The 26,443-nt window shown below is 35.0% G+C and overlaps 1 protein-coding gene across 6 annotated transcripts in view; it reads right to left on the reverse strand.

The window, feature by feature from the left end:
• CngB (Cyclic nucleotide-gated ion channel subunit B) overlaps positions 1-26,443 on the reverse strand; it is a 65,900-nt gene that overhangs the window by 26,509 nt on the left and 12,948 nt on the right. For 3 of the 6 annotated variants that reach the window (XR_011329758.1, XM_069812934.1, XM_069812935.1), the window contains exons 2-6: positions 10,725-10,848; positions 10,431-10,587; positions 9,195-9,328; positions 5,749-5,907; positions 3,327-3,586 (exon numbers count right to left, since the gene is read on the reverse strand). Coding sequence is in view for 5 of the 6 variants with exons in the window: in XM_069812934.1 (XP_069669035.1) it covers positions 3,327-3,586; positions 5,749-5,907; positions 9,195-9,328; positions 10,431-10,587; positions 10,725-10,848 (834 nt within the window). In the remaining variant the exon portion in view is untranslated. Of the gene's footprint in view, positions 1-3,326; positions 3,587-5,748; positions 5,908-9,194; positions 9,329-10,430; positions 10,588-10,724; positions 10,849-23,834; positions 24,015-26,443 lie in introns of those variants that run through there. The other 3 variants (XM_069812937.1, XM_069812939.1, XM_069812936.1) reach the window with 3 other exon arrangements.

Genomic DNA, 26,443 nt, shown 5'->3' on the forward strand with positions numbered 1-26,443 from the left:
TTATTATTATTGTTATTATTATTCTGCCTGATTAACAAATTGCATTACATCACATTTTTTTACAATCATTATCTTTAAGCGTTCAAAATCCATAACATTCTATAGAAAAACAAAAGCCTTGGCATTCTGTAAAAAATAAATAACATTGTATTCTATGGGAAAAATCCATGGCATTGTATTAAAAACGAAAGCCATTGCATTCTATGAAAAAAACACAATCTCTTGCATTGTTTAAAAAAGAAATTACATTACATTTACTTAGGCAGGGCAGATCATATTAGGAAGTTTGAATGTAGAAAACAAAGAACGGACGTGGCAAAATTTTCCTTTGTTAACCGCACAATAGTAGACTGGAACAGCTTACCTGCGGCAATCTTTCAGGGTAGTCCTCTCAAAATCAATACATTTAAGGAAAGGTTGAGAATATTAGACCGAAAATGTAATTGTAGGTGTAGTGTAATAATTATCTAAGTTGTGTCATGTAATTCATTAAGATGATATGCAATTAATTAAGAGGATATGTAATTTAGTTAATATGTAAATAAATTAAGGTGATATGTAATTAATATGATATTTAATTATGTTGATTTGTAATTAATTAAGGTGATATGTAATTTAGTTGATATGTAAATAAATTAAGTTTATATGTAATTAATTAAGATGATATTTAATTAAGTTGATTTGTAATTAATTAAGGTGATATGTAATTTACTTGTTATGTAAATAAATTAAGTTGATATGTAATTAATTAAAATGATATTTAATTAAATTGATTTGTAATTAATTAAGGTGATATGTAATTTAGTTGTTATGTAAATAAATTAAGTTGATATGTAATTAATTAAGATGATATTTAATTAAGTTGATTTGTAATTAATTAAGGTGATATGTAATTTAGTTGTTATGTAAATAAATTAAGTTGATATGTAATTAATTAAGATGATATTTAATTAAGTTGATTTGTAATTAATTAAGGTGATATGTAATTTAGTTATGTAAATAAATTAAGTTGATATGTAATTAATTAAGCTGATATTTAATTAAGTTGATTTGTAATTAATTAAGGTGATATGTAATTTAGTTATGTAAATAAATTAAGTTGATATGTAATTAATTACGATGATATTTAATTAAGTTGATTTGTAATTAATTAAGGTGATATGTAATTTAGTTGATATGTAAATAAATTAAGTTTATATGCAATTAATTAAGATGATATTTAATTAAGTTGATTTGTAATTAATTAAGGTGATATGTAATTTAGTTGATATGTAAATAAATTAAGTTTATATGTAATTAATTAAGATTATACTTAATTAAGTTGATTTGTAATTAATTAAGGTGATATGTAATTTAGTTGATATGTAAATAAATTAAGGTGATGTGTAATTAATTAAGATGATATTTAATTAAGTTGATTTGTAATTAATTAAGGTGATATGTAATTTAGTTATGTAAATAAATTAAGTTGATATGTAATTAATTAAGATGATATTTAATTAAGTTGATTTGTAATTAATTAAGGTGATATGTAATTTAGTTGTTATGTAAATAAATTAAGTTGATATGTAATTAATTAAGATGATATTTAATTAAGTTGATTTGTAATTAATTAAGGTGATATGTAATTTAGTTATGTAAATAAATTAAGTTGATATGTAATTAATTAAGATGATATTTAATTAAGTTGATTTGTAATTAATTAAGGTGATATGTAATTTAGTTGTTATGTAAATAAATTAAGTTGATATGTAATTAATTAAGATGATATTTAATTAAGTTGATTTGTAATTAATTAAGGTGATATGTAATTTAGTTGTTATGTAAATAAATTAAGTTGATATGTAATTAAGATAATATGTAATTTATTTGATATGTAAATAAATTAAGGTGATATGTAATTAATTAAGATGATATTTAATTAAGTTGATTTGTAATTAATTAAGGTGATATGTAATTTAGTTGTTATGTAAATAAATTAAGTTGAAATTTAATTAATTAAGATAATATGTGATTTATTTGATATGTAAATAAATTAAGGTGATATGTAATTAATTAAGATGATATGTAAATAAATTAAGGTGATATGTAATTAATTAAGATGATATTTAATTAAGTTGATTTGTAATTAATTAAGGTGATATGTAATTTAGTTGATATGTAAATAAATTAAGGTGATGTGTAATTAATTAAGATGATATTTAATTAAGTTGATTTGTAATTAATTAAGGTGATATGTAATTTAGTTGTTATGTAAATAAATTAAGTTTATTTGTAATTAATTAAGATCATATGTAATTTATTTGATATGTAAATAAATTAAGGTGATATGTAATTAATTAAGATTATATTTAATTAAGTTCATATGTAATTAATTAAGGTGATATGTAATTTATTTGATATGTAAATAAATTAAGGTGATATGTAATTAATTAAGATGATATTTAATTAAGTTGATTTGTAATTAATTATGGTGATATGTAATTTAGTTGATATGTAAATAAATTAAGTTGATATGTAATTAATTAAGATGATATTTAATTAAGTTGATTTGTAATTAATTAAGGTGATATGTAATTTAGTTGTTATGTAAATAAATTAAGTTGATATGTAATTTATTTGATATGTAAATAAATTAAGGTGATATGTAATTAATTAAGATGATATTTAATTAAGATGATATTTAATTAAGTTGATTTGTAATTAATTAAGGTGATATGTAATTTATTTGATATGTAAATAAATTAAGGTGATATGTAATTAATTAAGATGATATTTAATTAAGTTGATTTGTAATTAATTAAGGTGATATGTAATTTAGTTATGTAAATAAATTAAGTTGAAATGTAATTAATTAAGATATGTGATTTATTTGATATGTAAATAAATTAAGGTGATATGTAATTAATTAAGATGATATTTAATTAAGTTGATTTGTAATTAATTAATGTGATATGTAATTACTTAAATTGGTAATAGTTGGGTTACATAGAAGTACTTATAAGTTAGATTTACTTTTGCTTATCGTAGGCGTTATTATAGAATAGTTTTTATTTACAGTCCTAGGTTTATTGCATCTATTTATTTATAGTTAGAAATAAATTTAGGTTTATTTTAATTTAATTTATTTTTATTGCTGTAATTATTGTATAATTGTAATGGTATTATTATATATCACTGCCACCGGGTGTATACCCAATTGTAGTATTAATACATACATACATACATACATACATACATACATACATACATACAATGGAAGACATGATAATGCAGACGCAGGAAGAGATGGCGCTGCAGATTCAATTACTGGCGATGATACAGACCTTGAACTGCCACTTCTGCACGTAATTTCTTCTGGTGAGACTTAGGTCCGCAACCCAGAAGCCCTCCTCCAGGTACTTGAGCCTGGGCTTGACGAAGGCCACGTCCAGAAGATATATGGCGTCGGCCGAGTAGTCCAGGGCCAGCCAGATCGGGGTGTTCTCCGCCGTCTGGTAGGGGAACGTGTTCCGCAGGGGGATGACCCAGCAGTTGTACATGTAGCACAGCATCACGATGAACAGCCAGGATATGTACCCGTACTCTGAAACGTGAATAATTCCTTCAGGAATAGTCACTGAAATATTACACAGGGAGGGTTATAAGTCACCGTACTCTTTATTTTATTTTATTGGGTTATTTTACGACTTTGTATCAACTTCTCAGGTTATTTAGCATCTGAATGAAATGAAGGTGATAATGCCGGTGAAATGAGTCCGGGTCCAACACCGAAAGTTACCCAGCATTTGCTCGTATAGGGTTGAGGGAAAACCCCGGAAAAAAACTCAACCAGGTAACTTGCCCCGACCGGGATTCGAACCCGGGCCACCTGGTTTCGCGGCCAGACGCGCTGACTGTTACTCCACAGGTGTGAATTGGACTCATTTCACCGGCATTATCACCTTCATTCCATTCAGACTCTAAATAACCTTACATGTTGATAAAGTGTCATAAAATAACCTACTAAAATAATGTATGGGTACGGTGACTTTATGGACCGCCCTGTACAATGGAGGACCAATATTTATTTTATCTAAATCAGTTATTAACCAAACAATAATTTAACGGAAAGTAAAAAGTGTATGATTTCAGCCGTTCATTTTTGTTTAGGCAGCCCAAATATCAGTCCAGTCATGTGGGATTTATTTAATAGTTTCGCAGGTGGAATCCTGGGTGTGTACTAGCTTCCGTGTGTATATCATCGTATGGTAATGTTATGTTAAACATGTGCAATCAATCTGTTAATTATTTATTTCCTTTCGGCTTTCCAATGTTTCTTATAGTCGCGTTTACCATTGGATAGTGTTTTATTGAATCATTAGCTCTTATAGTCTTGATATTATTTCATAACACGTAACTTATCTACAGTCTTATTGATTAATTTGTTTTGTTTCATTCGGAACAATAAATTAACGAACATAATAAAATTATTCTTTATTTGATTTCCTATCGATATGGACAAAAATCGCGAACTACTCGCAACAGTTGGCGAATAAGCTGCTGTGAAATATCTGGGGGGGGGGGGCTTATTTTCTGAGAAAACTATGAACTTCTCATAAATATGGTATTACATTTTTTGTTACGTACAGCGTGAGGTATTCACTCAGAAAACCTGGAGGGTTATTTCACTTCCACCCTGTATACATTACTTACTGGCATTTAAGGAACCCGGAGGTTCATTACCGCCCTCACATAAGCCCGCCATTGGTCCCTATCCTGAGCAAGATTAATCCAGTCTCTACCACCATACCCCACCTCCCTCAAATCCATTTTAATATTATCTTCCCATCTACGTCTCGGCCTCCCCAAAGGTCTTTTTCCCTCCGGCCTCCCAACTGCATTTCTGGATTCGCCCATACGTGCTACATGCCCTGCCCATCTCAAACGTCTGCATTTAATGTTCCTGATTATGTCAGGTGAAGAATACAATGCGTGCAGTTCTGCGTTGTGTAACTTTCTCCATTCTCCTGTAACTTCATCCCGCTTAGCCCAAAATATTTTCCTAAGCACCTTATTCTCAAACACCCTTAACCTATGTTCCTCTCTCAAAGTGAGAGTTCAAGTTTCACAACCATAAAGAACAACCGGTAATATAACTGTTTTATAAATTCTAACTTTCAGATTTTTGGACAGCAGACTGGATGATAAAAGCTTCTCAACCGAATAATAACAGGCATTTCCCATATTTATTCTGTATACATACATGCAAAAAATCCACAACACATCCTCTACACAAAACTAAATGTCAAAACACAAACCCTTTTTGACACAACACTAGAGATAATACTTATTTTATTAAAAAAAAAGCCGCCCTAAATAAGGGTTCGAATAGATCGGCCTACTAATCAATTCATAAAGAATAATCATGAAAACCAATTGTATGACAATTTGAAAGGAAAAAGAAAACATTAGAATAAATGATATAAAAACATAGGAAAACATTTACAATAAAAGTTTGTTGGGTACAAACATACCCCATCAATACACCAGCATGAAGATACCGGAAACAAACCCAGGACCTCACTAGAAATTTCAAGATGGAGGAAAGAAGCCGAGACTAGTCATTAATAAAAGGTAAAAGTTGCAATATCAATACTGTAAAGTTAAAAAGTTATTTATTTAAGAAATGATTAGTGATACAACCGTGTAATGAAGATGTATAGAGAAGTGTAACCTTGGCAACAGATGATGATGATTGTCACTCACTCTGGGGGTCCAAGGCATAGTTGCAGTGCAATCGCTCCCACAGGGAGTGGCATCTGGCGACGGCCGCGCACATGGACGAGTCTGTGGATTCGCAGTTGCCCAGCTGAAGTCTCCTGAACAGCGGGGGTGGTCGCAAGTCGTTCCCATCCTCTACACAGCCTCAAAGAATACAATTAAGCCGCTATACACAACTGGTAAATGATGAAGTGAAAAACTACATCCCGTGACAACAGACAGGACAATGAAGATGCATACGGCATAACTCCGACCCTTTGTTACTCATCCCAACTCTTTACATCAGTAGTTATCCTGTACATATGAACACAATTCAGAATATGTTATGAACGAATAAATAATTATAATGCAATTTTATATTACTGTTAGCACTCAATTACTTTATACAGGGTGTAACAACTTTAATGTTTAAAATTTCAGGAACATGTTCCCTGACACATTCTACGTTGATTAAACCTAATATACCTATATCCGAAATTGAGAGGTTACAGAGATAACAGAGCTGGAAAAAATAGAACTTCTTGCAGCTCCAAGCATTATACCGTTTACACAAGGCCTATTTTATGGCATTACTAAGTAGAGATACATAAGAAACATTTGAAAAGCAGTGAATGAAGGAAATTTTACTTTTAAGAGAAATTAAATTAAAATTGTTTAGGTTGCTAAGGAAACGAAACAGACAACAGTTTAAAATAACAGTTGTGAGAAAAATAAACCGTATTGTGACTAGTCTTTTATTGAGTTTTGACCATTAAAACATGCCTTTTGTGTACAGTACACACATCAGGAATACGCCGACATAGTTTATGTGTGATGGCAATGCAACAGCAGCTGTTTTGGCATATCAAGCACGGTTCCCAAATCGTAGGATTCCTAGTGCACAGGTATTTTCACGTGCCTATTGGCAAATTTCAAGAAGTGCAGTGTTTGGAATCTTAAGGACATTTTTTTCAACTTTGCACTGCTTCTTTCATACTCACAAGTAGTTGATATTAAAATGTAATATGGTACTAATAAAAATAATGACTTAGACATGTCACTTTCGGAAATTGGTGTTACTTCTTTCAGTATTCAGCGATAAAATTAAACTCAAAAATTTAACTTTGGGGGTACAAATACTCCAAACCTATAGAACTTTGGATATAGGTATGTTAGGTTTAATCGACGTAGAACGTGCCAGGGAACATGTTCCAGAAATTCTAAACATTAAAGTTCTTACACCCTGTATATTTAAAAGATGCAGAAACATATTATTCTAAGGACATTTTCTTGCCTAAGTATTCAGAGTTTAACCATTTATAAAGGGTGTCCCAACAAGAACGTCGGATTTAATAATGTGAATAAATGCAACAAAACCAGATAACAAAACAGATAATAGTGTTACCAACCCAATGACAACAAAACATTGTTAGGACATTGAGTAATTGTTTTATTGGGTTGGCGGAACTGTTATCTGTTATGTTGAATTTATTAACATTAAATCCGTGCTTCTTGTTGGGACACCCTTTGGTTTTGGTTTATCCCGTTGTTAGAAATTTCGTTTACATGATCCGTAAGTTCTAGGTCAGGTATCTATGAACGCCATTATACATAATGGGCTTTCATTTCAAAATTTCCCAGTCTAAATAACTATTTATTTCAATTAAACTCAATTTAAACAAAAAACACGTCAATTTAGATATTGAGGGAAAGTTTAAAACTAGTGTTTATTGCATTTTAGGTTTCACTCTTCCACTGCCACCTCTGACATTTCAAATGACACCTCTACATCATGATATTAAATTTCAAATAATACTCAATTGTTTATACATCTCTTTCATTTGTTCTCACATCTTTTGTTTCTTATCGTCTCCTGGCAACCTGGATTGTTGGTACTGCCAATTAGTTGTAGGATGAAAACGCAGTTTATTTTCGGTAATTTCCTAAATTTAATTAATTAAATTTACAAAATTAAATGTTCAAAATATGCTCCATTGTTGGCAAGTCAACAATACACAGCCTATTTCAGAACTCCTCTACATAACATTGCAATAGTATTAAAACCACACATTAATAACCTAAATCCAAACTTCGGTCTTTATTATCCTATATCCTGCTTTAAATTGTTTGTAATGCAGAACCATAATATTCCTTAACATTAATTTATTGTTCGACGGGTCAGTATGGTCTGTTGGTCAGCATGCTGTCTTCCAGATCCGGAGGTCCTGGGTTCGATTCCTGGCTCGGCTCTCGGTGAATTTTTCTTGAAGAAGAAGAAGAAGAAGAAGAAGAAGAAGAATTCCCTGGGTGTCTAGAATCTGGAAATTTGTATGAATGTGAGCGTGATTGCCGGGTTAATATTAATTAACCAATCATCACAATATAAAAATACGTCAGGACTGTCGCTGGGCAGTAACCTGAACACACGTTTCAGCGTCACATTGTTGACAAGTAACTCCATCTGTTAGCACAACCATAAAGCATCTTATAGATGCTATAGAGTTACCAACAACGAAAAAAAAAATTAGTTTTTATGGGTAAATACCCGGTGGCCGCGGTAACTAATTACACTCAATAATTACAATTAATAATATTAGTAATAAAATAATAATAGCAATATATAATAATATTAACAAGGGGCATCCTAAATTAAATGAAGTACAATCACTTATTCATTCATTTATTTATTTTATTCCATAGATCTTACATGAGCAATGAAGCTTTAAGATGTGGAACAAGTCAAAATTTTACAATATTACAATTACAATTTTTACAAATTTTTATACTTTTACAATTTAGTAATTTTCTAAAATTTTTACAATTTTGTGCAATTTTTTACAATATTTTGGCGAGATGTAGTGAGATGAGGCGAGATCCGAGGATTCGCCAAAATATTACCCGGTATTTGCCTTTTGGTTGAGGAAAACCTCGGAAAAACCCAACCAGGTAATCAAATCAAAGGGGGATAATCAAATGCAAGGGGTTGATGCCGAGGACTCGCCATAGAATTATGTTACTAATACCTGAAATAATCTGCAATCAACACTTTTATTCTCTTCAGCTCTAATCAATAATAACAATTCAGGTTGCCAGGCAACGGCACAAAACAAAAGATGTGAAACAAATGATGAGTTGTATAAACAATTGAATGCTCTTTCAAAAGTATCATAATATAGGAGTATCATTTGAAATTAGAAGGGGGAAGGAGGGGAGGGGGGTGAAACCTCAAATGTAATTAACTAGTTTTAAACTTCACCCTCAATATATAAATTTGGGTGTTTTTGTATGAATTAAATTTAATTGAAATAATATTTATTTAGACTGGGAAGTTTTGAGATCAAAGCCTTGTACAGTATATGCATTACATTATATGAGGCCTGGTGTCAGGTCAGGGGTGTGAAATCCTCAATATAAAAGAAAATGAGCGGCAGCAGGTGTGGATCAGTTCTGACCTGGATCGCTGCTCGCCGTGGAAGGAGTGGGAGGCAACTCCAGGCGTCGGCGGATTCTCTGCGCTCGCTCCGTGAAGGCTCGAACCAAGTGCCGCAATCGCTGCCGGATGAACAGCTGCCCGTCCGCATTCAGGCTGCAACATCACCACTACAGTGCAGTGACCACCCCAGAACCTCTCCGTCTTACTTACTTCTTACTTACTGGGTTTTAAGGAACTCGGAGGTTCATTGCCGCCCTCACATAAGCCCGCCATCAGTCCCTATCCTGAGCAAGATTAATCCAGTCTCTATCATCATATCCCACCTCCCTCAAATCCATTTTAATATTATCCTCCCATCTACGCCTCGGCCTCCCTAAAGGTCTTTTTCCCTCCGGTCTCCCAACTAACAATCTATATGCATTTCTGGATTCGCCCATACGTGCTACATGCCCTGCCCATCTCAAACGTCTGGATTTAATGTTCCTAATTATGTCAGGTGAAGAATACAATGCGTGCAGTTCTGAGTTGTGTAACTTTCTCCATTCTCCTGTAACTTCATCCATCTTAGCCCCAAATATTTTCCTGAGCACCTTATTCTCAAACACCCTGAACCTATGTTCCTCTCTCAAAGTGAGAGTCCAAGTTTCACAACCATACAGAACAACCGGTAATATAACTGTTTTATAAATTCTAACTTTCAGATTCTTTGACAGCAGACTGGATGACAAAAGCTTCTCGACCGAATAATAACAGGCATTTCCCATATTTATTCTGTGTTTAATTTCCTCCTGAGTATCATTTATATGTGTTACTGTTGCTCCCAGGTATTTGAATTTTTCCACTCTCCGTCTACAAGCGTAAAAGCTTGGAGTTTACAAGGTCGTAAATTAACAACTAATTTGTTCTTGTAATTTGACGCTTAATTAATTTATTGTGAATGCTTTCATTAAATAACACAAGTACAAGGACCGTTGGCGGGCTTATGTGAGGATGGTAATGAACCTCCGGTTTCTCTAAAAGCCATTTGTAAGTAAGTAACAACATTTGATACTTCCATTAACGTTTATGCTTAAGTTTCATTTTAAATGGCCCTTTAGAGTTCTTAATATTCAGCTAACAATGGAAGTTGAAGGTGCGCCTATGTACAGGTCTCAAATTTAAAGCTTTCTTAATGCAGGTTTTTTATTTGTTTAACAAACGGAGAGCAGACAACATGTCATACTCATAAGTAATCCGATAGTATATTGTTTCTTACATGGAGCTGTTCTCGTCACTGCTGCTCCTGTAGATGTTGGTGTTAATAGTGAACTGCCTGTCGACGTTGCCTTGCTCCAGGTCGTTCAGGGACCTCACGGACAGGAGCATCGGGATGCCTGGCATAGCAGTCTCATTCGGTTGGATGCCCGGGATCTCTGGAAGGCAAGCAGCCAATCAAACGCCTCATTTCACAACAGAGATATTAATGAATAACTATGCCAAGTTTCATCACTCTAGCTTTAACCAGTAAGAAATAAATGACGGTAACATGATAACATCTCTGCCGCTGTACCTGTAGAACGGCTCTGAATTCCTGTCTCCTGCAGCTCGGAGACATTGCACCAGGAGCTAATGGGGGACCTTGCGTTCGACTTGATGAGGCTGTCCAACTCCAATCGCTCCGGGTACACCATCCGCTGAGGGCGAAACAAGGATTAGTCTCACAAACTGTAGGCTATTCCTTAACCGGTACAGTCAGTAAAGGTTCATTCACAATGAAAATTAAACATAACGTAAGCGTCAACTTAAGAATATAAACGTTACGGTAAAATCATACCATCATTCACGATGGGAACATAAACATAACAGCAAACATACTTGGTAACCATAGAAACATAACAACGACACCATTTCCTCATATTCTGTCGTATACTTCAGCGCTCCACGATTGTGTTCCGTTTGCAAATCACGTAAGCATAAGCATGAAATCTATACTAATAATAAATATGTAGCCGAAATTTTTCTGGTAATTTTCGATTTTCCAAAAATAATTGGTCCTAACATATATAACTAATCACCCGAAACCGAAAATCGCTTTTTTGAAATTTTTGTTTGTATGTCTGTCTGTCTGTCTGTATGTTTGTTACCTTTTCACGCGATAATGGCTGAACGGATTTCGATGAAAATTGGAATATAAATTAAGTTCCTTGTAACTTATATTTTAGGCTATATGGCAATCAAAATACGTTATTTAAAAACAGGGTTATAAGGGGGCCTGAATTAAATAAATCGAAATATCTCGCTTATTATTGATTTCTGTGAAAAATGTTACATACCACAGTTTCTTTAAACATCATTTCTGATAAGTTTTATTCTTTGACAAATTTTGATAAGACTGATATTTAATGGGATAAATGAGTTTTAAAATTAAAATAACTGCCATCTAAGGCGGTGTATTGAAATAAAAAAACAAATGACTTCGTCTATAAGGGGCCTTGGACAGCAACAATCGAAAGCTATGAAACATAGCCTACAGAGAATGTTTCTGTGTTTGTATGAAGTAATATAGGAAGCTTAATTAACCGATTTGTATAATTAATTATTATTTCATCATTGGAAAGTGTAGTTTCTCTGGTTGGACATAATGCTATAATGTTATTACAGTAACTTTTGAGTGAATTGAGGACAGGTAAGATTAAAATAGCTTCTTATGCACAGAAAACTTGATAGGTTATTCTGTATATTCATTTCCTGTATTTCTTAAAATAATGTTTATGAACATATTCATTTTTATCTCAGAGAATTAACGAACAACGAGAGTGTATTGATTTAGTATGCAGTAATAGTACGTTAGCTTAGCAATCCATTAGTTTATAATTCAAATTTTAACTATGCTCAATTGAATCGTGTTAAAATACATAAAATACATATGCAATAAATGCAATGCAAAAAAATTGGGTAATGAGCCAAGCAGATTATGTTGCGCTGGTGTAAAAGTTGTTCCTCCTGAGATTCAAGAGCTCCCACAACAAATTAAAAACTTTCTAATTCGAGTACATCTGTTATCAACACACTTTTTACATAATATAATATAATATAATATAATATAATATAATATAATATAATATAAACATAATAATTAATCTGTAGCCAAAATTTTTCTGTTAATTTTCGCTTTTCCAAAAATAATTGGTAATAACAATTAAGAAACATGTTAAAGGAATTGTCATTGCACCAAATGAGTGGTCCCTGGGTCAAAATGATCGCATTTTAATTATGCAAATACAATTTAAATTAAGTAACATATTAAACGATTTATCCTTCTATCAAGCACGAATGTTCCCTGGATCAAACGTCCTATTTTAATTATGTAATTACTTTATATTTATTTCTAACGGGTGCAGCGGAGCGCACGGGTACGGCTAGTATAATAATAATAATAATAATAATAATAATAATAATAATAATAATAATAATAATAATAATAAATTGGACTAACCGTCTATGCTTATCTAGTTTGTTGATTATTAAACCAAATGTTGGCGTTGGTTTTCAGTATTTTTACTTTTGTGTTCACAAAAGAATTAATTACTTTTGCCTGACTAGCGTTTAGTATATTCATTTTGCGTAATTCTCCGATAAGCAAGTTGTAATATAATAATAATAAATTGGGCTAACCGTCTATGCTTATCTAGTTTGGAGTTTGCAAACTTTCATATTAACGTCTTACGGCAATGTTAATGTCAATGCTTATGTGAATCATTGTGAATGATCCCATTTGGTAGCCTGGGCGCAAACTTCTGTATTTATGTTACGGCTATGTTTAATTTTCATTATGAATGGGCCTTAAGTTAGTATACTTTCCATCCTGCCAATGATAGACCATATTACTAAGACGTTGTTTACCTACGCCCTATCATTAATGGTCATTTTTACTTTCTTACTAGTGACATTATTGTGATGCAGCAAAAAACAGATTCCGGGATTTTAGCGGAATTACACGTTCTTGCCATCACTAATCCCGAAAAAGAGGTTTTGAGCACATAGTCTGTTTGTCTGTCTGAATATGTATAGCCCCTTTGGTGTGAAAAGAGTCATTGTCCAGGACGATGGTAGCATTTAGACAAATATTCCATTCCTATCATCTTGAAACATTTGTCCATATAACTTTAAACTGTAGTAGATTGGCAGTACTGCTTCTTACGTACGCGGCAAAGCCACCTTAGAGAAAAATACTTTGCCTTCTCTTACTCTCAGCATATGAACCATATATCTTAATGTCATCCATCATCTGATACCTTCTTCTGCCCCGAATTCTTCTCCCTTTCACCACTCCTTTCATTACATCCTTCATTAGGCAGTTTCGTCTGAGCCAGTTCCCTTTTCCTCTTTCTGATCAGTTTCAGCATCATTCTTTCTTCACCCACTCTTTCCAACACAGCTTCATTTCTTATTCTGTTTGTCCCCTTTCATAAGCTCCATCCTTCTCCATATCCACATTTCTTCTCTTCGTTTCTCTTCACTTCGTCGTAATTTCTATGTTTCTGCCCCATACAATTCCGTACTCCACACAAAGTACTTCACTAGTCTCTTCCTTAGTTCTTTTTTCAGAGATCCGCAGAAGATGCTCCTTTTTCTATTAAAAGATTACCTTCAAAACTGTAAGTAAATCAGCTGAACTTCGAATTCAAATTATAATAAAGTTAATTTGTTCATTAAATTAAATGATAAAGCTGAAACTAAAAATAAAATCAAACGTATTCTTAATTGAAGGTCTCTCCGGAGTAAGGACGTAACCAACAAAACTGTAATTCATATTTCAGGAGAAATAAAAATAATTTCAGAGGCATGTTTCGTAAGGCCTATATTTACTATCACAATCATTCGGCTGAACAAGGATTCAAGTTTATTCAGTCATTGAATGCTATAATTTATTATTATAAATAAATGCTTTAAAAATTTTTTTCACCTACATCACATATTTCAAGAAGTCCACATCTATGGAGTAACGGCTAGCACGTCTGGTTGCGAAACCAGGTGGCCCAGGTTCGATTCCGGTTGGGCCAAGCTACCTGGTTGAGGTTTTTTCCGGGATTTCTCCTCAACCCAATATGAACAAATGCTGGATAACTTTCGGTGCTGGACCCCGGACTCACTTCACCGGCATTATCACCTTCATCTCATTCAGACGCTAAATAACCTAAGATGTTGATAAAGCGTCGTAAAATAACCTACTAAAATAAAAAATGTTTCGAGAATCTGATGTTACATCCTTTATTCAGGGAGGTCTTCAATTACATAATCTACCCTTTCATGGATCACTGTATTAAAACTCTGGACTATCTGTTCCTTAAAGTTACTTCTTATCATGTTTGTTGCTTAATCTAAATTAAATTAATTTCAGGGATTGGAGATAACTTACCTATTAACATGTGATATTATCGGAACTATAAGAAAAGAAAATGACTCGATAAAACACTACCCAACGATAAATGTTAAAAGCCGAAAAAAAATAAATAATTAGCATAACAGATTTGTTTAACGTAAAATTATTACACAAATTCGTAACGTTCAAGTGATAATAGAGGAAAGGAATTGATCACAGTATCCCATTATCTCCTGGCTTAGTTGCCTCATAAGTGGTGTCTTGTTGGTGCCACTTGTGAGGTTCAGACCTGTCTTCGGACAGTTGACTAAACAACAACAATGTGATGACAGTCATACTCACCCTCATCATTCCGCCTGCGAAACCATTAAATACCTCCCACATGTCTCAACTGTTATTTGGGCTGCCTAAACAAAATATAAATGGCTTTAAGTAGGACACCTTGCACAACTATTTCTTCTGAGCCATTGGACAGAAATTGTTCATATTCAGTACCTACGAGTCGACCTATCTGAAAATGGTGGACATGAAACACAATAATGTTAATAAAAAGGGAACCTTCCGTAATGTCCTTCGGGAATTTGTGCATGGATAAACATTATGGCCTACACTACATAAAGTAATAGGAATAACTCTGAAATGCAGCGTAAAGTGTTCCGTTCTACTAGTACCTGAACAGCACTTTTACTTGTCGTTAACAAAGACAAGTCAGATACGGGTACCACACATTTCATACTACGGTAAGGGGAGAATGGAAATCTTATAAGCTGGGGTAAAACATTTTGTTGACTATTATACTTTAACTACGTCATACAACTTTTCATCAATAAAACGGTAGCGAACGACGTGTTTCAACTAATCATGGCTGCTTATCCTACAATTTTTATCACCTCCTTAGCATTTGTTTTTTTATGATCTCCCTAGAATTTGTTTCTTTGTTTGCCAACATTGTACTGTCAGTAATTGTACGGTAGACTACTTTTTAAAATGATTCATGTTTATTTCATCATCCTTAATTAAAACTTTTCTATCATTTATCTTGTTTATATTATTTAGGTTATACTCGTATTATAGCTTCTGCAGTATGAGAATATGGATAGTCACGTATCAGCGATTGTTTAATATAGTATATTATTTTCAACTATAACTCTGCAGAAAAATTTTCTGCTCTCTCTGACTTTTGCATGGACAACCTTTGCACCGCTACCCCTCTTTCAGTGCGTCCTTGTAGGGGGAAGAGAAATAACCCGCACACAGAGCAATCTGTCCGTGGCGCGCGCTTGCTCGTACGGCCTGAACATGTACTACTATATTAGATTATTATCAAGCAAAGAATATCGCTATCTGCACTTCATTTCGGCAACCAAAGATCTGTAGATAAATTACACCTTGCACCAACATCATCGCAACTGCGAGCGTATGATTTTCAATCTAATGATTCCTATCAATTTTGTTATTACAGTAGAACCCAGATTTTCCGTCACCCTATTCCGATTGGTGGATTATCCGACTGTCTTTCTCTCGCACTTTTTTTTTTGCTGCAAAAAAAATATGACGTACTGTACACTTAACGGCAAAAATAATGGGCCGACTCTTGGTCGATAGAAATGCTAAGTTCTATCGTGCGGTTCACTCGTGTGAACGTAACCCACTGCAAGGCATTGCTGTGGTGTCTCTTCATTGAAAGTCGTCCGTCTATAATGTAGTAAACCTTACGAGCAGTGTGTGGTCCAGTGGTAAGAAGTCTGACAACCGTGCCAGAGGTTATGTGTTCGCTTCCCGGTACGGTAGAATTATTACTTTTTTTATTTTAACTTTTACTTAATTTATTAGTTTAAATGTGAAATGGCATTTGTTAACAAACTTCGTTATGCCTGCCTTGTAAAAATATTATTGCCCATCACCTGTGGGCTATTAATAGGTGAGACCTGACCTGTATAAACAAAAATACTTGTTTCACATCCTAAAAAACCGGACGCATATTAAACACAAATAAATATTTAAATTAACAAAAACAAACCATTTTTTAATATATTAACAAAACAAGGCCTGTGGTGGGGACTAGTATCTCGTCCACAAACCAACCGCGTCAACAACTGCCCTCATTCTGCGCGGCATGGAGTCCACAAGATTATGAAACAGGTCTAAATTCTTGGCCATCTCCTCCCACGCATCTAGAACTCTGTCCCACAATTCCTCAGGCGTCCGAACGGGTGGTTGTTCTGCCCAATTAGAGCGTAGGATCCTTTTGACTGCAGCCCACAAATTTTGAATCGGATTCATATCTGGTGAATTTGGAGGTCAGTCGACTGGGTCGACATCACGCCTCCTCGTAAACCATCTTTGAATCCCGTCGGCGGTGTGTATCGGATGATTATCCTGCTGTATTAACAGATAGCAGTGTTGCTTGAAAGATAGAGGGAGGTTTATTATTTATTAGAGTTTGGGCATATTCTAAGAGATATCGCCACGTAATTATAGTTTTGCGAGAGACATATGATGGAAAATTTGTAAATAAAAAAAGATTGGGAAGATTCGAACCTTGAGATACTACTATCAACTTGTTCAATAGACCAATGCCGTAACGACTTACGCTACTGTGAACGTTAACATCAGTTCGGCATAATACGTGGTTTTCCTGTTCATATTCGCTCCGGTCGATTTTGTATTTATCAATTTTGTTATTATTTCACTCTTCAAGGGCCCTGATGTATCTAGAATCAACCCGGCATTCGATTTTATTACATATTTTAGACTCTTAAACAAAATACAGCAAATTTAAAAGGTTTAATTAAGTGTTACCGGGTGAACTACAGAGTTGACGAGACGAGCATGCGCAATGTTATGTCTCTGGAACTTAGAAATTGTCGGCCGGCCCGTTCTTTTTGCCGCTAAGTGTACATTTTATTAGTACGAATTTGTTCAACAGAGTGTCGTTTACTCTTATACAGTATGGTCCACTCTTAAAGGGGCCTAAATTCTTTGCAAAATGCCTTCCACAGGTGTCAAAGAAAAGGAGTTGTGCTACGAAAAATACGAGTAGTGCAAGTAATTGAGTGGTTTGAGAAAAGAGAAACTGTGCTTCATCTCGAATCAGAATACGAAATAGGAATTACAACTGTGTACGATTTAATTAAAAACAAATATGAAGTGTAATAAGTATGTATAAGTATAAGTATCTACAACATGAGACCTGTACTATTCATATCTTTCCACAGACTGTCGTCATAAAGAGTTTCCTTGGCTCTTAAAAACCCGTCATTGAAAACCAGACTTAAATTAGTGCACATTTATTTATTTTATTGGGTTATTTTACGACGCTGTATCAACATCTCAGGTTATTTAGCGTCTGAATGATATGAAGGTGATAATGCCGGTGAAAATAAGTCTGGGGTCCAGCACCGATAGTTACCCAGCATTTGCTCGTATTGGATTGAGGTAAAACCCCGGAAAAAACCTCAACCAGATAACTTGCCCCGACCGGGATTCGAACCTGCCAGACGCGCGGCCAGACGCGCTGACCATTACTCCACAGGTGTGGACATTAGTGAACATCTGATCCATTACCTGGCATGTTGAAAATACAAGAACACGGAGGAAATTATGAAACTGTATTATGCACTTAATTTATGAAAACCTTATATGGTACGGATTATCCGATTTTTTCGATTAACCGTTCACTCCACGCCCTTCATTACCACGGATAATAGAGGTTGTATTGTACTTAAAAATTTTATGCCCACATAAGTTTCAGACGATTAAACTGTGGGAGAACTGCATTAATTGAACTGGCTTGGAAGCTACGTACGGGCTATTCCATATGAAATCCATCAGTAAAAAAACCTCGCATTTTTTATACTCTAATTTTTTCCCTACTTATACAAGGTGCTGAGGGGAGTGCATTTTCAAAAATATACTATCGAAAGTCAAACGGTTTTCGTATTATTGAGCGACAAATTTAGCGTATTTTATAAAAACAAGCCTCTTTCAGCGCTCAGAACTCTGGAACCATTTACTGCAGAACATTGAACGAGAGCTTATTGTGAAGCTGGCATTTGGTAGGTTATGTTAAGAAGTAATCCTTATTTTTATTGTACACAGAGAGACAGATAATCTCATTTTACTTGCTTTTAGGCTTTTTGGCCATTTGAAAAAAATGTAAAAAAATATTGAGAAAAAACCTTGCATTGTTAAGAGGGATTCGGTATTGTTTGCTTAGTGGTATGGCAATAAGTCTCGAGGGTATTAAATAGATTATTTTCACACGCCTAGACTTGAACGGCGCAGTACCGCACGCACTGGCCGAGAGCTGAAGATAAGCGAGCGTTGGGCGTCATTTTACTCCTGTGTTTATGAAAACCTCTGATAAAGCTAGCCCAGCTATGCGCTACTAGACGAAACATCACGTGTTTGTCTCCTGGCCTTGCTTGTCTCGGGTAGCTCCCGCCTCACAGTCAGCTGGTTAGTTCACGCGCGTACTATTTATTTTCTTTATTTGATATTTTCAATACTTTCTTATCAACATACCATCAGTAAAAAATATGTGTTTATTTGTACTTTCAACGCGGAATTTAACTATATATTTTTAAATTATTTTTCCTGGCCAAAGGCGTCTTAATGAGGAAAAATCTAAATTTCTCTATTTCCATAAAAAGTAAGAAAATCTGCTTATATGTTAATGTAAACTTTAATTTCTCAGCATCAAAATAAATCATGATTTTGATCATTGGGTGAAAGGGTTTCGGAGCTACAACAGTTCAAATTTGTTAATTTTATGAAAATACGATAAATTTAAATATGTTTAATTTAAACACTATGAAGTTCTGATGGCTCAAACTTTGCACAAAGCATTGTATCACAGTTCTCTACGTACAAAAAAAGTTTTATTGTATTTATAAATTGTAAGATGAATTTTCTCTATATTTCGGTCGATTTGAGATGGAATAGCTCGTACATAGGAAAGGAGAAGGGAGAATAGTATAAGAAAGAAGAGAAAAGATAACAGGAAGAGAAAGGAGAGAAGGGGAACATTACAGAGGAGCTAGTTTAACTTTAACGAATCTATTTTTGTGCTGGAGGCTGCAGTCCACAAGTTCACCTGGCTGCAGAATTGTCATTCACCAAGCACCCGGCGTGACATGTTTGCTATGCTTAATATTCATATCGTCGCATTGAAGTAACTGGAACAGTTGACAGAGAACACCATTACGACACTCTTATCGATGTTGCATGCATTTCAATGAGACTTCAACTTCTGACGAACTCCCATATGGTTGATCACTACGGGATTATAAAATTTTGTTAGAAACACAGGGAGCTGCTACTAATAAACCACACAGATGATACCAGAGCAATCGTTTCCAAGCAACCCAGAATTCCTCTGACAGACTATTCATCTCACAGGGATTTCATGGTTCACAGCCCGCGTTTACACCTAAGGTTTTTCCATACCTTAAATTCCCTCCTCCTATCCACATTATTTCTTTCTTGTGGTGCATTTAAATTCAACAAGAATGCGTAAGTACGCTGTATTATTTTGTTATGTATAATAAACAAATTATGCGATGTATCAGGGATACACCGGCACCAGAGTGCTGCATTGTAATTAAATCGCTCGCTTGAACTCGGTTGAGTGTCGCACCCTCGAGTGAGAAACGATCGGTCGTGATACGCTCGTAATAAAAGTAGAAGATCATCTCACCGACATGTCTTTTCTTGTATGGATTTATTTTTATTTTATTGGGTTATTTTACGACGCTGTATCAACATCTAGGTTATTTAGCGTCTGAATGATATGAAGGTGATAATGCCGGTGAACTGAGTCCGGGGTCCAACACCGAAAGTTGCTCTTATTGGGTTGAGGAAAAACCCCGGAAAAAACCTCAACCAGATAACTTGCCCCGACCGGGATTCGAACCCGGGCCACCTGGTTTCGCGGCCAGATGCGCTGACCGTTACTCCACAGGTGTGGACTCTTGTATGGAAGGCGACAGATAAGATACATATAAATGTTTTTCTCACACGGTAAAAATAAGGCATTATTTTCTGCGTTTATGACAAACGTTTAATGGAACGTACCAAAACAGGAACATGAAGTTATAAATAAAATAGTATGAAAAACTTCGATATACAGTTATTATTGCTAATTAATAATTGTTCAATATTTGATTTACCACATATATAATATGATAGGTCCATACATAGTGTTCCGCCTATATACTGCGACAATGTAGAAACGTTTTACAAAATATTATTGATATAGCAGTAGATTAATTACAATATTAGTACAGAGATAACGTCACAGAAAATATAATAAAACGAATAATCATGCTGCACAACTGTTACAGACGCAAAGATTGATACACTAATTATTAGAGATGATGATTATTATTATTATTATTATTATTATTATTATTATTATTATTATTATTACTAGAAAACTTGATACAGTTCTTGCATTATCGTGATTGTGTTCTCCGTTTATAATAATTACATTTACATCCAATAACATCTATCAGATGTGGCAAAAACAAAATCACTCCTGTGTGGGGGAGGGGAACATTTACCTAAATCATTTATATTACATTTTAAAGCAAGTTTTGTAGTTGTACTATGGAGAGGTTAGTTAAACACTGCAAAGTTTTGAAATCATAAACATCTATGATGTTACTACACAGTTCATCACTGTAACAAGAACGAATGTCTAACGCTCGGCTCATACCGTTCGAGGATTTATCGCTCGTGACAATTTTACCCATCATGCATGTGCGCTACCTATCGGATTATGCTATGAACTACTTGGCCCTCGAGCGAAAACGTCCGATGCAGACCTCTGATCGGCACGCACAATACGTGACCCAGTTTCGGGAATGAAACTACAATTCTGTTGGTTTCAATGTTTTATTTTTGTTTTCGTTTGCAAATGGAGAGGGTATGGGTCTGAGATTACAGAAGTAGTTAATGAATGGCATTCAATATAACTGTACCCGGAGGTAAAGGACACTATGTCCATTTTTTACGAAATTGAGGTGTTTGCATGTTTCTACAATATTTTAATTTTCGTGCTCTTTTCAGTGGTGCAAAACACAAACTCCTACGCGTAATAATAAGCGATTTAGCCTGTTGGAAAGGGTAACATCTGCCATATGGTATAGAGGTAAAGAGCACTTTCATTTAGCTTTCCTGTAAAACACAATATTGTCCTTAACCTCCGGTATACAGATATATTCTCTTCAAATGAAGCGACAGTTCGTGTCTACTTACTTACTGACTTTCAAGGAACCCGGAGGTTCATTGCCGCCCTCACATAAGCCCGCCATTGGTCCCTATCCTGAGCAAGATTAATCCAGTCCCTACCATCATATCCCACCTCCCTCAAATACATTTTAATATTATCCTCCCATCTACGTCTCTGCCTCCCCAAAGGTTTTCTTCCCTCCGGCCTCCCAACTAACACTCTATATGCATTTCTGGATTCGCCCGTACGTGCTACATGCCCTGCCCATCTCAAATGTCTGGATTTAATGTTCCTAATTATGTCAGATGAAGAATACAATGCGTGCAGTTCTGTGTTGTGTAACTTTCTCCATTCTCCTGTAACTTCATCCCTCTTAGCCCCAAATATTTTCCTAAGCACCTTATTCTCAAACACCCTTAATCTCTGTTCCTCTCTCAAAGTGAGAGTCCAAGTTTCACAACCATACAGAACAACCGGTAATATAACCGTTTTATAAATTCTAACTTTCAGATTTTTCGACAGCAGACTAGATAGATGACAAAAGCTTCTCAACCGAATAATAACAGGCATTTCCCATATTTATTCTGTGTTTAATTTCCTCCTGAGTATCATTTATATTTGTTACTGCTGCTCCCAGGTATTTGAATTTTTCCATCTCTTCGAAGGATAAATTTTCAATTTTTATATTCCCATTTCGTACGATAGTCTCGTCACGGGACATAATCATATACTTTGTCTTTTCGGGATTTACTTCCAAACCTATCTCTTTAATTGCTTCAAGTAAAATTCCCGTATTTTCCCTAATCGTTTGTGTATTTTCTCCTAACATATTCACGTCATCCGCATAGACAAGAAGCTGATGTAATTCCATTCAGTTCCAAACCTTCTCTGTTATCCTGGACTTTCCTAATGGCATATTCTAGAGCGAAGTTAAAAAGTAAAGGTGATAGTGCATCTGTTTGCTTTAGCCGACAGTGAATTGGAAAGGCATCAGATAGAAACTGACCTATACTGACTCTGCTGTAAGTTTCACTGAGACACATTTTAATTAATCGAACTAGTTTCTGGGGAATACCAAGTTCAATAATAATATCATATAAAACTTCTCTCTTAACCGAGTCATATGTCTTTTTGAAATCTATGAATAACTGATGCACTGTACCCTTATACTCCCATTTTCTCTCCATTATCTGTCGAATACAAAATATCTGATCAATAGTTGATCTATTACGCCTAAAACCACATTGATGATCCCCAATAATTTCATCTACATATGGAGTTAACCCTCAAAAGAATATTGGACAAAATTTTGTACGACGTCAACAAAAGTGATATTCCTCGAAAGTTACTACAGTTAGTGTTGTACCCCTTCTTAAAGATATGTACGATTATGGACTCCTTCCATTGTTCTGGTACAATTTCCTTTTCCCAAATAGCAAGTACAAACTTATAAATTTAGTTTACTTTTTTGCGAAATAACACGAAAATTAACCAAATCTTTATATCGAAATTTGAGATTTTATTCACCGTATAACGAGATCCTTAGCAATTAATGAATCACTATCATCATTGTCAGCACCATAATTAATTTAATTCTTTTTCCTGCTCCCATGTTAGTCTACTAAGAATTCTGAACCGACACTTCATTCAGAAACAATGGGACTCCTGCTTATGTCGTCAGCATGGTGAAAGACCAGCGCTTGAAACAACACAGTATAAAACAGTATTAGTCGCATAAGTAGATAAATTTCTAATTGTCGACCAAGATTCGAACACGGATCTCTAGTTATTGTATTTATAAACGCAATCATTTCAACCCTGAGAGAGAAGAGTCTGTGTTTCTGTCAACGACACTTTGATGTCTTGTGGAGCAATGAAAGAAAGTTTGAATACCATACCTCGGCGTGAGCGGCGTTCGCCATAGTCCTACGGGAGAGAGGCGCACCAATAACAGAGAGCAGACATGCAACTGATGTGTACAACAACCAGCACACTGGAGGAAACTCCCCCTGGACGCAATCATCTTCGGCTTAATAACTTCTGTTCATCAACGTAATTACCTGAGGTCAACCTCCCCCACACACGCTAACCAGTCACGCCACGGGTCCACATCCAATACCTTAAGAACCGCTCCACGTGGATTTACCTTCTTAATTAAGCAGAGCCTATCCATCTCTTCTTCCAGGCCACTCCTATCCTTCCAGGCCTCCGGCACGCGAGCAAGGGCGATATCCAGTCTGTCGTCATGGCAACAGCATCGGCGCACGAAGACGACGCTCTCTCGCGGTCGATAGAGACAACCCCTCATCAAACGACAACAAGTAATTTATCTTCTTGTCGATACCGGATTGAACCAGAGGCTATCTGATACAAAAAGTAGAGCAAGGAAATTCCAGAAAACCGCGAACTATTCTTTTGTCTTTGGAACGGGTCATGGGACTGATTGAACATACATGTGAGCTCCAAGACTGTAGATCATTTATCTCACTTCGAAGTAGGGTAAAGTTGCCTAATTCCGTGATACCCCTATTTGCGTGATAGGTTTTTTCCACTGAATGTCATGGGATTGGGTATCTTGCTAGGAAGTTCACCGGTGCCTCAAAAATAGGCGAAAGATGTACTATTTCGAGAAAGATGTCTGGCGCTATGGTCGAACGGCAAAGCTTTGATTAACATTCTATTTAAGAAAAGTATCACGGGATTAAGAGTATCACGGAATTAGGCAACTTTATCCTACTGCAAATTAGTGGTGGACCGTGACAGAGTTTTGCCGTCACAGCTCCGAAAAATTTCTGTGACAGATAACAGCGATTTTGTCACAGTGTTATTTGTGTGTTCCGATGATTACACTGGTCAACAGTGATTTCGTTAAATGTAAAATTTCTCCTGTGTCTTATGTAATTTCATCTGCTGATTCTAAAAATTAAGTCAGAATTTTTCTACCATCCGCCATATTTTGTAATTAAAAAAAAACGGATTTATTTTTATTGCTGTATACAACATGCTATTGGAAAGAAAATATTTCAAATATTCCACTTTATTGCTTTAAAAATGTACCTATAACTTCAGATCATTGTTGCCTGTGAAGTCGGAATTCATAAAAATAAATTTTAAATCTATAGTCCCGTCGCTCTAATTTCCGGCAGCCAATCGCGTTGCAGGTCGGCTACATTTAAACGTGTGGGTCTTGTGATTCGCTGAAGAAAACGTCATTCATGTCTTAAGGCTCGATAAATACTTAATATAATCTCCCGCCATTTTGGCGCTTTCGTTGGCGTTCGCAGAAAGCACACGAAGACGTTATTTGCCGCTCAATTATTTGCTGAATTACATTGCGTTTGATTTATTATCATAGGAGCTACGACATGATAATGTTTAACGGTGCGGCAAATAGATTCCTCGTATGGTAGCTCGGCAACGAAAGAACAAAAATGGCGAACGATACTACCTACTTATACTTTATAGAGCCTTCACTTCCTAAGACGTAAGCAAAGTTAAAGGAGGAGTCACGCCTGGAATAAGAGCGTCGCGACTTTTTTTACAATAAGGCTATGAGAGTTAGTATTAATTCTGAGTTAAGTTTGGACTTACAATCATGAAACAAGTTTCATAACCTGTGTTTTCTTTGTCCTAATTTTAAGTGTGGTAAAAGAATCTTATAAAGTGAAATATACCTCGAAATACTGTGTAAATCACATAAACAATTTTTGTTACGTTTGTGGTTAATTTGAAAGCACACAGGTGAATTTTTACTACACTAGTTACAAGAATTTACGAGTGTTATTTTGATTGCAAAATAGATGAGGACAGGAACTGGGCCCCTGAAATCTGTTGTGCTCCATGTCATTCTATTAACTGGTTGGCTAAAAGGAGGATCCCGTCATACTTCTTTTCCAGTTCCAATGATATGCCGGGAACCTAAGGATCATTCAACAGACTGTTACTTTCTAGGAACCACAGATCAGGAGATTACAGAGAACTTGTCAGCGAGCTGATTCAGAACTATAACGTGATGGGGTGTCATATGTCTCTCAAAATAACTTCTTGGATTCTCATCTAATTTTTCTTTCCTAAAAAACTTCGGGTAATGAACGACGAACATGGGAAGCGTTTTCATCAGAATTTTTCTGAAATGGAAAAGCGATACCAGAAAAAATGGAGACCAAATATTCTGGCAGACTACTGCTGGACACTCAAAAGAAATGTTTCTCAAGCCAAGTATAGCCTAAAATCTATTTCAGACACATTTTAGGTAAGGAAATATGATTTTAGGTAAAATGTTACAAGGTATCAATACTAGAAAAGTTTGAACTGTATTTAATATAATTATTCAAAAACCCTGGGTGATAGAAAAATTTTGAAAACATATTGGAAATCAGCATGAAAAATACTATAATAATCACCCATCATTTAGCTTTTAACAAAATATATGTTTAATTTTATTGGCGATTGCAAATGTTTTTCATCGCTCTTCTGCAAATAGGCCTACTGGTGCTAAAATATTATACCAACAACAGCAAGCACGCTGAGAGGGGTGTTATCGCGATGTGTAGGCACGTATATTCGCCCAAGAATTAATATAGCGAATACATTCTGCGATGTGTGAACGTACTGTAGCTTTAGTATAAAGAGCTGCCAAAGTTAACCTTATGAGTAGAACGATAATTAA

Source organism: Periplaneta americana, chromosome 16 (assembly GCF_040183065.1).
Source record: "Periplaneta americana isolate PAMFEO1 chromosome 16, P.americana_PAMFEO1_priV1, whole genome shotgun sequence".
NCBI classification, from domain to species: domain Eukaryota; kingdom Metazoa; phylum Arthropoda; class Insecta; order Blattodea; family Blattidae; genus Periplaneta; species Periplaneta americana.